The following is a 14197-nucleotide window of genomic DNA, read 5'->3' on the forward strand; positions in this document are numbered from 1 at the left end:
GGATTGGGTTATAGTTCAAAACCACCTGCATCTTCTAAGTCTTCTAGGCGAGCCAATCAAGAAGTTTTGGAGAAATTCACACACTTGTGAGGAGGTGCAAGAACTACAAGGCATAAGGGAAGAATTTTGCCAATATAGGCAAATGATGGAGAAAATGCAGTGCATCTCAGTTAATATAGGTTCTTGTTCTAATGGCTCACAAACATTCTCGGGCCAATTTCCACCAGATCTTCCACCACCTGCAACAATTTGAGTTTTCACTTGTTACTTTTTGTTGAATATTACAATTTAGTCAATTTTATATATTTTTAACTTTTTATTTGAAAACTAACATATATAGTTCTATAATATATTTGGTTTGATATATTTATGTGATTTCAATTAATTACATTTACAAATTAATATTTATGTTTTTAGAATTAAATTTTAAAATGTCTTAGATAAATTAAATATTAATTACTTTAGGCGACAACTCATATTTTATCGCACTACATGTTAGGCAACAAAATGTTATATTTTGTCGTTATATACTTTAAGCAACGCACACAATTATGATGTCGTTATTAACTTTATGCAACAAAAATGCACATTTCGTCGTGGTATATCATAGGCGAGCAAAATTCACATTTCGTCGTGGTATACGTTAGGCAACACAATAGAGAGTACATCGCTATTAACTTTAGACGACGACAGCTAATATTTCACCGGTAAATAGTTTTAGCGACGAAAATGGTATGATCGATAATTTTTTGGTTTATTGCTAGATTTACTGACGAATTTTAACAAATCGTCACCTAAAATAAAGCGCGACATGCCTAATGTGATGATTTTCTTTCGTCGCTAAACGTATACCGCAACAATTTCTAAGCTTTTAGTAACGAAAAAGTTTGTAGCTAAAGGCCCTTTTTGTTATAGTGATCGTCGAAACAGCGCACGACCAATCGGATATGACCAGCTATGCATTGATCTAATCATTTCTAGCCTAATCCATGGATTTGACCGAAAAGAAACTGTCATGGATCTAGTCTCATTTTTGGCCATATCCGTGGATTTGGCCATTTATGGCCATGGACCTGACTAAAAATAACCAGATCTAGTCGATCATACGTCGTTCCAGCATTAATAACGACACAAACGGTCAGCAATCATTTTGGGTGGCTGGAGATATTTTGTTAAATTTTAAACTTTTATAGTGGTTGGGGTGTTTTAGCTAAATTCTCAAATATAGGGGGTTAAAAATAGTACTCTAAATAATAATATTAAAAAGAAATGGCAATTTAGTAAAAACTTCTCCCAATAATCTATTATTCCTCCGAACAAAACATATTATTTGTTTATACTTACCAATTTATTACAATCTAATCAAATATATTAATATAACATTCTCCAGTAATCTTCAAGACAATCTATCTCACTGACCGATAATCATATCCTTTTAGTAATAAAATATTCTTGAAACCAAACGCACCCTAAGCCTATCACTAACCCAATTGAACACAATGACAAAAAAAGAGAGTTTATCATTGCATAGAAATCTACGGGTCTATCACTAACCTAGTCTTGTGGTGTGCTTAGTTTAATTGTGAGCTGCCAATAGATAATGAGTAATGCTACATTTACACCATTTTGTAAACATCATGATGTGGTATATGCTACAACCACACAAATTCTATTATAATATTAAGAATTAAAAATTTGTATGGTTGTGACATATGCCACATCATGATGTAATGAAAATTGTGTAAAAGATTGATGTAAGTATAGCATTACTCATAGATAATTACCCATTTAACGTGTTTCTTTTTACAAACCAGAGTTCAGCTCACTGCTTAAAATCTTATATGTACTCTTCATTTTTTTCCCTCTCTTTTCCTTGTCTTCATTTTTTTTTCTAACATTTTTATCACTTTATTCAATACAATTATTGATTTACAAAATGAATTCACCTATCATTGCATAGCCCAATTGAAGAAAATGAAAATAAATAAATAAATAGATGCCCTCTTTGTGTGCCTACAAGTTTAACCCAATTGAAGACAATGAAAATAAATAAATAAATCTTGATTGAACTCGAAGAAAATACTAACAATATAATTTTATCATACCATTAACCATGAGTTATGCTTGTATCCAATCATTAATGTAAATTTGTACAACAAAATTGGTTGATAGTATTGGAAACCTTTTAATTTGTTGACCAATGAATCGACTTCAACCAACCTTTTATCCCTCCGAAAACTCTTAGCTTGTTCATTGGATGTTTTTCTTTTTCACCATATTTATGCACTTGAACAATAAACTCCTCTTAACCATTTTGAAATTGCTAAAAACAGTCTCATAAGCTCACAATGATTCATACTACCACGAAAATGATCCATTCCAATCCTTTTTAAATTACTTGCAGTCGAAAGAGAAGGCAACTGTTCTACCTTTACATCTTTTTCTTCCATCCATCTTGAATTAAAAAATAATATGTGAAGGAAATTAAGAACAGGCAAGTACCAGAGTAGAACAACCATGACACCAATTTCTTCTACAACTATAGACATCTCTATTTCCAAATGCTTGACATTGCAAAAAGTTGGCAAATGATCCATTAAATAGCTTTTACATCCCATATGCTGCATAAAAATATGGCACTACTTAATTCAAACCCAATATACGATAACTTCAACAAAAAGAAGAAGAAGAAGAAGAGAATGCGGGTACTTACCATAATGGATCCTTTTCGCAGGGATAGAGTCTTAACATTACAAAGCCTCCTCATGAATTTACTACGAAATTCTTTAAGTTATAATCATCTGCCATCAGATCTTGTAATGTAAGATCTAGGGAAGACGTAGTGCGAACTCGATATAAGTCTAAGAACAAATATTCAAGATTTGGACTGTGCATATTTGATGGATAAAGTTATTAGGTAAACTTATTCTGAATAGCTCCATTCTTTTCAGCTTTGGGAAACAAAATAATTCAGGGATGGTAGACTACGAGCATCCATAAATTTGTCTCGAGTGTAGAAATCAACTTCTTCGACTCCACCCATTACTGTAGAAGTTATCCATGCATTAACATGAGAGTTATCACATGCTTCTTCACATGAAAGCCGAAATTTGATAAATTTAATTGACTTTTCAAAGATCATTTCCATTGTTCCTCCCCCTATATTCTTCCTCCAAGTCTGGATAGGGAATTCTATAATGGCCTAATCTATTCCATCTCCTAGAAAGTATTTTAGTTTGCTCTACGTCTTTCATGGGAAGAAAAGATAAGACATGATAAATAATGTCATTAGGCAAATCACTTACTCTATCGCAATTGGAAGTACCGAAATTCTCTGGCTCCATCGTCTTCTCCTCGGCCTTGTAGTCTAACTCTACTTAATCTGAATAATATATGAAGAAGCGTTAATGAAAGTTATATATACATAGTAGAGTATAAAATAAATCCTATTATTACAAGGAAATTAAACCCTTCTCCTGATCCATCTACAATTGTATTTTCATTTTGGCTCCATCTGTTATACTCTTAGTATTCCCAATAAAGTTAAGCAGTAAAATTGACTTATTCTCAAAATATTATTTTATATTATTTAATTTCTTTTAAACCCACTAAATTTATTAATTTAACTAAACACTCCTAAATATTTTTTTTTAGAAATTACAAAAATACCCTAACAACCCTCCGACAGTGGTGGCTGGCTGTCCGTATTTAATGGGTGAGTTAGTGGTGTTTTTGTTAACTTTTAATATTTTATTATATGTGTGTTTAGTAAATAAACAAACATATGGTGTATTTTTGTTAATTTCTAAATCCTACATTGTAATACCCGCCCAATATAACTTTTTTTAAAATATTATTCTAAAAAATATCAGAATAATGAATCAAACGAATCATTTAATTCTTACATTTCCAGTACATTACTAACGGGATCTGAGCCCATGGGCTAGCCCAATGATCTTTTCGTACATTGAATCTGAGCCCAACCCGGTTCCCAATGGGCTTCATATCGGCCCAGCTCAATGTGATATTTTCAAGGACACAAATATTCTCAAGTCTTCCCTGTCGTGTTTGTCTGTTTGAGACGTTTGAGTTGATAAGGGTTGCTCTTTGATTCTCTGGAACTCAAACCAAAACCAAAGCCTAAACAATGGCTTATAATCTCTGCCATTCTACTTCCTCTCTCTTCCTCGATCGCCAGCCTCTCTTGAACTCCTTTTCCTCGACACCGAAGCCAAAACCAAGACCCTTCACTTTCAAGTTTCACTCTAAACCCTCCCTTCAAAGACCCTACGTTTCTTTGCAAGAAACTCCCAATCCTAACGCTACTAATGATGGTTCTTCTTCCAACTCTCACATCTGGGTCAACCCCAGAAGCCCCAGGGCTTCAAAGTTGAAGAAACAATCTTACGACTCAAGGTATAGTTCTCTTGTTAAAGTAGCTGAAGCTTTGAATGTTTGTAGTGCTAATGAGGATAGTGTTTGTAGTATATTGAGTTGTTTAGGTGATGAAATTTTGGAGCAAGATTGTGTGGTTATTATTAATAACATGTCGAATGCGGGTACTGCATTGCTTGCTTTAAAGTATTTTCAAAACAAGTTGAAGAAAGCCAGGAGGGAGGTGATTTTGTATAATGTGACTTTGAAAGTGTTGAGAAAGAGTAGGGATTTGGATAAAGCGGAGAAGTTGTTCGAGGAAATGCTTGAGAGAGGGGTTAAGCCTGATAATGTTACGTTTTCGACTTTAATTGGTTGTGCTAGGGCGTGTTCTCTGCCCGGTAAGGCGGTTGAGTTGTTTGAAAAGATGCCTAGTCATGGGTGTGAGCCTGATGATGTTACTTTTTCAGCCATGATTGATGCATATGGACGGGCTGGTAATGTGGATATGGCTTTGAGTTTGTATGATAGAGCGAGGAATGAGAAATGGCGTATTGATCGTATGACGTTTTCCACTTTGATTAAAATGTATGGGACATCTGGAAATTTTGATGGGTGTTTAAATGTTTATGAAGAAATGAAGGCTTTAGGTGTTAAGCCGAATATGATTGTATATAACAATTTGTTGGATGCTATGGGACGAGCCAAGAGGCCATGGCAGGCAAAGAATATTTATAAAGACATGACTAGTAATGGGTATTTGCCAAATTGGAGCACGTATGCATCTCTGTTGCGGGCTTATGGGAGAGCCCGATATGGTCAGGATGCTCTCGCTGTTTATAGGGAGATGAAGGAGAAGGGAATGGAATTGAATGTGATTCTTTATAATACAATCTTGGCCATGTGTGCGGATCTTGGTTATATTGATGAAGCTTTCAAGATATTTGAAGACATGAAAAGTACTGGAACTTGCCATCCTGACAGTTGGACGTTTTCATCTTTGATTACCATATGTTCATGCAGTGGGAAAATCTCTGAGGCAGAGGCCTTGTTGGATGACATGTTAGAAGCCGGCTTTGAGCCTAATATCTTTATTCTAACATCGCTTATCCAATGCTATGGAAAAGCCCAGCGTATTGATGATGTTGTGAGGACATGCAATCGAATGCTAGACTTAAGCATAACGCCTGATGATCGGTTCTGTGCCTGTCTTCTGAATGTGATGACTCAAACACCTAAGGAGGAGCTTGCCAAGCTTACTGAGTGCATTGAGAAGGCCAATTCAAAGCTCGGTAATGTAGTAAATCTTCTCTTGGAGGAGCAAGGTAGTGAAGGAAATTTTAAAATGGAAGCATCTGAACTCTTGAATTTGATTAGCAATGATGTAAAGAAAGCATACTGCAATTGCTTAATTGATCTCTGTGTCAATCTCAACCTGTTGGAGAAAGCTTGTGAGCTGCTAGACCTGGGGCTTATGCTGGAGATTTATACAGATATAGAGTCCAGGTCTCCAACTCAGTGGTCCTTACATCTGAAGAGTCTCTCTCTTGGGGCTGCATTGACTGCATTACATGTTTGGATAAATGACCTGTCAAAGGCACTGGAATCAGGAGAAGAGTTTCCTCCATTACTTGGAATTAATACAGGGCATGGGAAACACAGCTACTCGGACAAAGGCTTAGCGACTGTGTTTGAGTCACATTTGAAGGACTTAAATGCTCCTTTCCATGAGGCCACAGATAAAGTTGGCTGGTTTTTAACTACGGAGGATGCAGCCAAGTCATGGTTGAAGTCTAGAAATTCACCCGAATTAGTTACTGCCTAGGTTCTCAGCTCGTGAAGGGTTTGGCAATCTCAACTCATCTTCTTTGCTTCAGTATCTAATATTTAGCAAAGACATGTTCACCTTCTCGAAGTTCATCTATCCTATTTCTCCATATTATCTCTCTTGGAAGAGAAAGAAATTTTATACTATTAGAAAGAACTTTTGTTTGCAAAGTATTATAGAGTTAATGAAATCAGAAGAATTGTTGAATCTTATGGAATGATAGGCCACTTACGGTTGTGCTGTGATTCTTTAGCATCATTCTTATTGTGCTGTGATTCTTTAGTATCTTTATTAATTTGTATTAAGTTCTAGAAATCAGGAATAACGGAGAAGAAAACTGCAATTTTGAGAGCTGATGCAACCAGACTTGTCCCTGTGTATTGTTGAAGACTGCAATTTGGGACTCTGGACATAGCTGTATCTGCTTCAGAAGAGAGCATGATTTTCATACCAGGTGATGTTTAATATTACTCTCAAGTATGAATCACATTCATCATCCTATGTAGGCCTAGAGCAAGATTAATCGAAATTTCAGTAGGTGGTGTTCTGGAGCGAAGAGCAGTTTTGCTACCAGGAGGCAGTATGGTCTACCTTTTTTTATTGCCAGGCACCATAGTGGCTCAAACTTGCACTTCAGATAGGGTATTGATGCAGCAAATTTGAGCATTTGCAGTTAAATTTGACCACCAAAAGCCAGAGGACCTAGGAGAAACGAACAACAGAGCAAGGGAATACCAAAGAGTTCAGATGTTAAGTTCTCTGATTCAATTGCCACGAGTTGCTGGTTTGGTCAACAAATGCTGGTAAACTTATTTTATGTTTCTACAAACTCTGAGACCTGGTCTCAACATTTTTTTGAACATAGCTTCAATGCATGAACCGTTTTCAATATTTTTAATTTATGTATAAACACTTTAAAGGTTAACCAACCTGGCAAGGCCGACTTACAATTCATTTTAAATGACTTGCACTCTCCTGATGGCCTTTGAGGCAAGCACATTACCTGCAATACCACTAGCTGTAGTATTGCAGCCCACCTTGCTCTTTTTATATTTAAACTTAATTTTAGCCTTAAAGATCTCATATGAAGTTGACTTATATACAACACTATGTTGCACATACCTTTGACCTTGTGGAGATTAAGAATACTGTCAGCCATGTTCTGTCCTTTTGCAAAATTAGAAGCAGTCCCACCATTGACTTGCTAATAAAGAAGTCTGATATAATATAAAATTATTATGATGGTTTCCACGTTAAGCTGCCAAAGCAACCAGTATAAAATGGGAATACTTAAAGCTCAAACGATCACTGCACCATGGGGAACTGTATACGTGGAATGTCCGACGAATGCCATGAGAGAGTTGTCTCCTTGAATGGTGCAGAGAAAGAGTTCAAAGCTTCAACACCAATCAAAAGAATCATTTCTGGTCGCTACCAGGGCTATAAGTTGGTGCAACATACCAAGCCATTCTCACCATTGCCTCAAGATTCCAAGCTTGAGCCAGGGGGGATTTACTATCTTGTGCCGGATGTGCCAAACGTGCCATGTAAGCCTTTGATTTCTATTGAAAAGGCTAAACAAGAGATACGCAAAACTGGGATACTAAAGATTGTGATCACAAAGCAGCAGTTGGAGTTTCTGCTGAGAAATGCAAAGAAGTTCCAGTCTGGAAAGCTTGCAGTCCAGTTCTCTGAGAGTTTTGAACAGGATTATCGGAAATGGTATCCATCTTTGCCTCCCATTGAGGAGGTGCCAGACTTTTGGATGGTAAATAATAGCATTAGCTTTTCCTCCTGCAGTTGAGTATTAATTGCATTAGCATTTCCTTCTGCAGTTGAGTTGGATCCGTATGGTTCAGAAGATGGTAACCCGTAGCTGCACAGGTGTTGGAGAGGCACTTTTTTATGTATGTTTCGTGTCAGCAGTTCTACTCTTGGCAATTGGAGCAATTTTTTAGCTCTTAACACTGGGAAATATTAAAGGTCATCACTAGCGTTATTCTGGTGTGTCAGTTTATGTAGAACTATGTTAGTACCTTACATTTTAAATGGGTACAAATATGTGAATGCCTCAAGTCATAGTTTTGCCATGAACAGTNTCCCTCCGAAAATTCTTAGCTTGTTCATTGGATGTTTTTCTTTTTCACCATATTTATGCACTTGAACAATAAACTCCTCTTAACCATTTTGAAATTGCTAAAAACAGTCTCATAAGCTCACAATGATTCATACTACCACGAAAATGATCCATTCCAATCCTTTTTAAATTACTTGCAGTCGAAAGAGAAGGCAACTGTTCTACCTTTACATCTTTTTCTTCCATCCATCTTGAATTAAAAAATAATATGTGAAGGGAATTAAGAACAGGCAAGTACCAGAGTAGAACAACCATGACACCAATTTCTTCTACAACTATAGACATCCCTATTTCCAAATGCTTGACATTGCAAAAAGTTGGCAAATGATCCATTAAACAGCTTTTACATCCCATATGCTGCATAAAAATATGGCACTACTTAATTCAAACCCAATATATTATAACTTCAACTAAAAAAAAGAAAGAAGAGAATGTGGGTACTTACCATAATGGATCCTTTTCGCAGGGATAGAGTCTTAACATTACAAAGCCTCCTCATGAATTTACTAAGAAATTCTCTAAGTTATAATCATCTGCCATCAGATCTTGTAATGTAAGATCTAGGGAAGACGTAGTGCGAACTCGACATAAGTCTAAGAACAAATATTCAAGATTTGGACTGTGCATATTTGATGGATAAAGTTATTAGGTAAACTTATTCTGAATAGCTCCATTCTTTTCAGCTTTGGGAAACAAAATAATTCAGGGATGGTAGACTACGAGCATCCATAAATTTGTCTCGAGTGTAGAAATCAACTTCTTCGACTCCACCCATTACTGTAGAAGTTATCCATGCATTAACATGAGAGTTATCACATGCTTCTTCACATGAAAGCCGAAATTTGATAAATTTAATTGACTTTTCAAAGATCATTTATATACTTGTCCACAAAATTTATAAAACCATCCTTTCCATTCTTCCTCCCCCTATATATCTTCCTTCAAGTCTAGATAGGGAATTCTATAATGGCCTAATCTATTCCATCTACTAGAAAGTATTTTAGTTTGCTCTACGTCTTTCATGGGAAGAAAAGATAAGACATGAGAACTAATGATGTATGCAATCTACTACTCTATCGCAATGGAAGTACCGAAATTCTCTGGCTCCATCGTCTTCTCCTCGGCCTTGTAGTCTAACTTACTTAATCTGAATAATTATGAAGAAGCGTTAATGAAAGTATATTATACATAGTAGAGATAATAAATCCTATATTACAAGGAAATTAAACCCTTCTCGATCCATCTCAATTGTATTTTCATTTTGGCTCCATCTGTTATACTCTTAGTATTCCCAATAAAGTTAAGCAGTAAAATTGACTTATTCTCAAATATTATTTATATTATTTAATTTCTTTTAAACCCACTAATTTATAATTAATAAAACACTCCTAAATATTTTTTTTTAGAAATTACAAAATACCCTAACAACCCTCCGACAGTGGTGGCTGGCTGTCCGTATTAATGGGTGAGTTAGTGTGTTTTGTTAACTTTTAATATTTTATTATATGTGTGTTTAGTAAATAAAAAAACATATGGTGTATTTTGTTAATTTCTAAATCCACATTGTAATACCGCCCCAATATAACTTTTTTTAAAATATTATTCTAAAAAATATCAGAATAATGAACAAACGAATCATTTAATTCTACATTTCAGTACATTACTAACGGATCTGAGCCCATGGGAGCCCAATGATCTTTTCGTACATTGAATCTGAGCCAACCCGGTTCCAAGGGCTTCATACGGCCCAGCTCAAAGTGATATTTTCAAGGACACAAATATTCTCAAGTCTTCCTGTCGTGTTTGTCTGTTTGAGACGTTTGAGTTGATAAGGGTTGCTCTTTGATTCTCTGGAACTCAAACCAAAACCAAAGCCTAAACAAGGCTTATAATCTCTGCCACTCTACTCCTCTCTCTTCCTCGATCGCCAGCCTCTCTTGAACTCCTTTTCCTCGACACCGAAGCCAAAACCAAGACCCTTCACTTTCAAGTTTCACTCTAACCCTCTCCAAGACCTACGTTTCTTTGCAAGAAACTCCCAATCCTAACGCTACTAATGATGATTCTTCTTCAACTCTCACATCTGGGTCAACCCCAGAAGCCCAGGGCTTCAAAGTGAAGAAACATCTTACGACTCGAGGTATAGTTCTCGTTAAAGTAGCTGAAGCTTTGAATGTTTGTAGTGCTAATGAGGATAGTGTTTGTAGTATTGAGTTGTTTAGGTGATGAAATTTTGGAGCAAGATTGTGTGGTATTATTAATAACATGTCGAATGCGGGTACTGCATTGCTGCTTTAAAGTATTTTCAAAACAAGTTGAAGAAAGCCAGGAGGGAGGTGATTTTGTATAATGTGACTTGAAAGTGTTGAGAAAGAGTAGGGATTTGGAAAAGCGGAGAAGTGTTCGAGGAAATGCGAGAGAGGGGTTAAGCTGATAATGTTACGTTTTCGACTTTAATTGTTGTGTAGGGCGTGTTCTTGCCCGTAAGGCGGTTGAGTTGTTCGAAAAGATGCCTAGTCATGGGTGTGAGCCTGATGATGTTACTTTTCAGCCATGATTGATGCATATGGACGGGTGGTAATGTGGATATGGCTTTGAGTTTGTATGATAGGCGAGGAATGAGAAATGGCGTATTGATCGTATGAAGTTTTCCACTTTGATTAAAAGTATGGGACATCTGGAAATTTGATGGGTGTTTAAATGTTTATGAAGAAATGAAGGCTTTAGGTGTTAGCGAATATGTGTATATAACAATTTGTTGGAAGCTATGGGAGAGCCAAGAGGCCATGGCAGGCAAAGAATATTTATAAGACATGATAGTAATGGGTATTTGCCAAATGGAGCACGTATGCATCTCTGTTGCGGGCTTATGGAGAGCGATATGGTCAGGATGCTCTCGCTGTTTATAGGGAGATGAAGGAGAAGGGAATGGATTGAATGTGATTCTTATAATACAATTTGGCCATGTGGCGGATCTTGGTTATTGATGAAGCTTTCAAGATATTTGAGACATGAAAGTTCTGGACTTGCATCCTGACAGTTGGACGTTTTCATTTTGATTACCATAATGTTCAGCAGTGGGAAATCTCTGAGGCAGAGGCCTTGTTGGATGACATGTTAGAAGCCGGCTTGAGCCTAATATCTTATTCTAACATCGCTTATCCAATGCTATGGAAAAGCCCAGCGTATTGATGGTGTGTGAGGACATGCAATCGAATGCTAGACTTAAGCATAACGCCTGATGATCGGTCTGTGCCTGTCTTCTGAATGTGATGACTCACACCTAAGGAGGAGCTGCCAAGCTTACTGAGTGCATTGAGAAGGCCAATTCAAGCTCGGTAATGTAGTAAATCTTCTCTTGGAGGAGCAAGGTAGTGAAGGAATTTTAAAATGGAAGCATCTGCGTGAATTTGATTAGAATGATGTAAAGAAAGCATACTGCAATTGCTTAATTGATCTCTGTGTCAATCTCAACCTGTTGGAGAAAGCTTGTGAGCTGCTAGCTGGGGCTATGCTGGAGATTTATACAGATATAGAGTCAGGTCTCCAACTCAGGGTCCTTACATCTGAAGAGTCTCTCTCTTGGGGCTGCATTGACTGCATTACATGTTTGGATAAATGACCTGTCAAAGGCAATGGAATCAGGAGAAGAGTTTCTCCATACTTGGAATTAATACAGGGCATGGGAAACACAACTACCGGACAAAGGCTTAGGACTGTGTTTGAGTCACATTGAAGGACTTAAATGCTCCTTTCCATGAGGCCACAGATCAAGTTGGCTGGTTTTTAATACGGAGGATGCAGCCAAGTCATGGTTGAAGTCTAGAATTCACCGAATTAGTTACTGCCTAGGTTCTTAGCTCGGAGGGTTTGGCAATAACTATCTTCTTTGCTTCAGTATCTATATTTAGCAAAGACATGTTCACCTTCTCGAGTTCATCTATCATTTCTCCATATTATCTCTCTTGGAAGAGGAGAATTTTTATACTATTAGAAAGAACTTTTGTTTGCAAAGTATTAGAGTTAATGAAATCAGAAGAATGTTGATCTTATGGAATGATAGGCCACTTACGGTTGTGCTTTGATTCTTTAGCATCATTCTTATGTGCTGTGATTCTTAGTATCTTTATAATTTGTATAAGTTCTAGAAATCAGGAATAACGGAGAGAAAACTGCAATTTGAGAGCTGATGCAACCAGACTGTCCCGTGTATTGTCGAAGACTGCAATTTGGGACTTGGACTAGCTGTATCTGCTTCAGAAGAGAGCATGATTTTCATACCAGGTGATGTTTAATATTACTCTCAAGTAGAATCACATTCATTCACTATGTAGGCCTAGAGCAAGATTAACGAAATTTCAGTAGGTGGTGTTCTGGAGCGAAGAGCAGTTTTGCTACCAGGAGGAGTATGGTCTACCTTTTTTATTTCCAGGCACCATAGTGGCTCAAACTTGCACTTCAGATAGGGTATTTGCAGGAAATTTGAACATTTGCAGTTAAATTGACCACCAAAAGCCAGAGGACCAGGAGAAACGAAAAACAGAGCAGAAGGGAATACCAAAGAGTTCAGATGGCAAGTCCTCCGATTCAATTGCCCGAGTTGCTGTTGGTCAACAAATGCTGGTAAACTTGTTTTATGTTCTCAAACTCGGAGACCTGGTCTCAACATTTTTTTTACATAGCTTAATGCATGAACCGTTTTCAATATTTTAATTATGTATAACACTTTAAAGGTTAACCAACCTGGCAAGGACGACTTACAATTCATTTTAAATGACTTGCACTCTCCTGATGGCCTTTGAGGCAAGCACATACTGCATACTAGCTGTAGTAATGCCCACCTTGTCTTTTTATATTTAAACTTATTTAGCCTTAAGAAACTCATATGAAGTCGACTTAATACAACACTATGTTGCACAGTACCTTGACTGTGGAGATTAAGAATACTGTCAGCCATGTTCGTCCTTTTGCAAAATTAGAAGCAGTCCCACCATTGACCTGCTAATAAAGAAGTCTGATATAATATATAATATATGATGGGTGCACGTTAAGCTGCCAAGCAACCAGTATAAAATGGGAATACTAAAGCTCAAACGATCACGCACCATGGGGAACTGTATACGTGGAATGGCGACGAATGCCATGAGGAGTTGTCTCCTTGAATGGTGCAGAGAAAGAGTCAAAGCTTCAACACCCATCAAAAGAATCATTTCTGGTCGCTACCAGGGTATAAGTTGGTGCAACATACCAAGCCATTCTCCCCATTGCCTCAAGATTCCAAGCCTGGACAGGGGGGATTTACTATCTTGTGCCGGATGTGCCAAAGGTGCCATGGAAGCCTTTGATTCTATTGAAAAGGCTAAACAAGAGATACGCAAAACTGGGATATAAAGATTGTGATCACAAAGCAGCAGTTGGAGTTTCTGCTGAGAAATGCAAAGAAGTTCCAGTCTGGAAAGCTTGCAGTCGTCTTCTGTAGTTTTGAACAGGATTATCGGAAATGGTATCCATCTTTGCCTCCATGAGGAGGTGCCAGACTTTGGATGGTAAATAATAGCATAGCTTTCCTCCTGAGTTGAGATTAATTGCATTAGCATTTCTTCTGCAGTTGAGTTGGATCGTATGTGGTTCGAAGATGGTAACCCGTAGCTGCACAGGTGTTGAGAGGCACTTTTTTATGTATGTTTGTGTCAGCAGTTCTACTCTCAGCACTGGAGCAATTTTTTAGCTCTAACACTGGGAAATAATAAAGGTCATCATCTACTAGAGTATTTGGTGTGTCAGTTTATGTAGAAATATGTTAGGACCTTACATTTAAAGGGTAAAATATGCGAATGGCACAAGTCAGTTGCCATGAA

At 37.1% G+C, this 14197-nt stretch overlaps 2 protein-coding genes across 3 annotated transcripts; both read left to right on the top strand.

Moving 5' to 3' along the window:
* Positions 1-4070: 4070 nt before the first annotated feature.
* Positions 4071-6457, top strand: LOC116131933 (pentatricopeptide repeat-containing protein At4g16390, chloroplastic). The gene has a single exon (XM_031417604.1). The coding sequence runs from the start codon at positions 4148-4150 to the stop codon at positions 6197-6199; it is 2052 nt and encodes a 683-aa protein (XP_031273464.1). The 5' UTR covers positions 4071-4147; the 3' UTR covers positions 6200-6457.
* Positions 6458-6955: 498 nt separating this feature from the next.
* LOC116131934 lies at positions 6956-8288 on the top strand. 2 transcript variants are annotated; one of them, XM_031417605.1, is made up of 2 exons: positions 6956-7005; positions 7461-8288. In XM_031417605.1, exon 2 carries the CDS (start codon positions 7518-7520, stop codon positions 8004-8006), a length of 489 nt encoding a protein of 162 aa, XP_031273465.1. In that variant the 5' UTR covers positions 6956-7005; positions 7461-7517; the 3' UTR covers positions 8007-8288. The 2 variants fall into 2 exon arrangements, with proteins under 2 accessions (XP_031273465.1, XP_031273466.1); XM_031417606.1 differs by lacking the exon at positions 6956-7005 and having other exon boundaries at positions 7026-7924; positions 8038-8288.
* The last annotated feature ends 5909 nt before the right edge of the window (positions 8289-14197 follow it).

This window comes from Pistacia vera, unplaced genomic scaffold, assembly GCF_008641045.1.
Source record: "Pistacia vera cultivar Batoury unplaced genomic scaffold, PisVer_v2 Contig246, whole genome shotgun sequence".
NCBI lineage: Eukaryota > Viridiplantae > Streptophyta > Magnoliopsida > Sapindales > Anacardiaceae > Pistacia > Pistacia vera.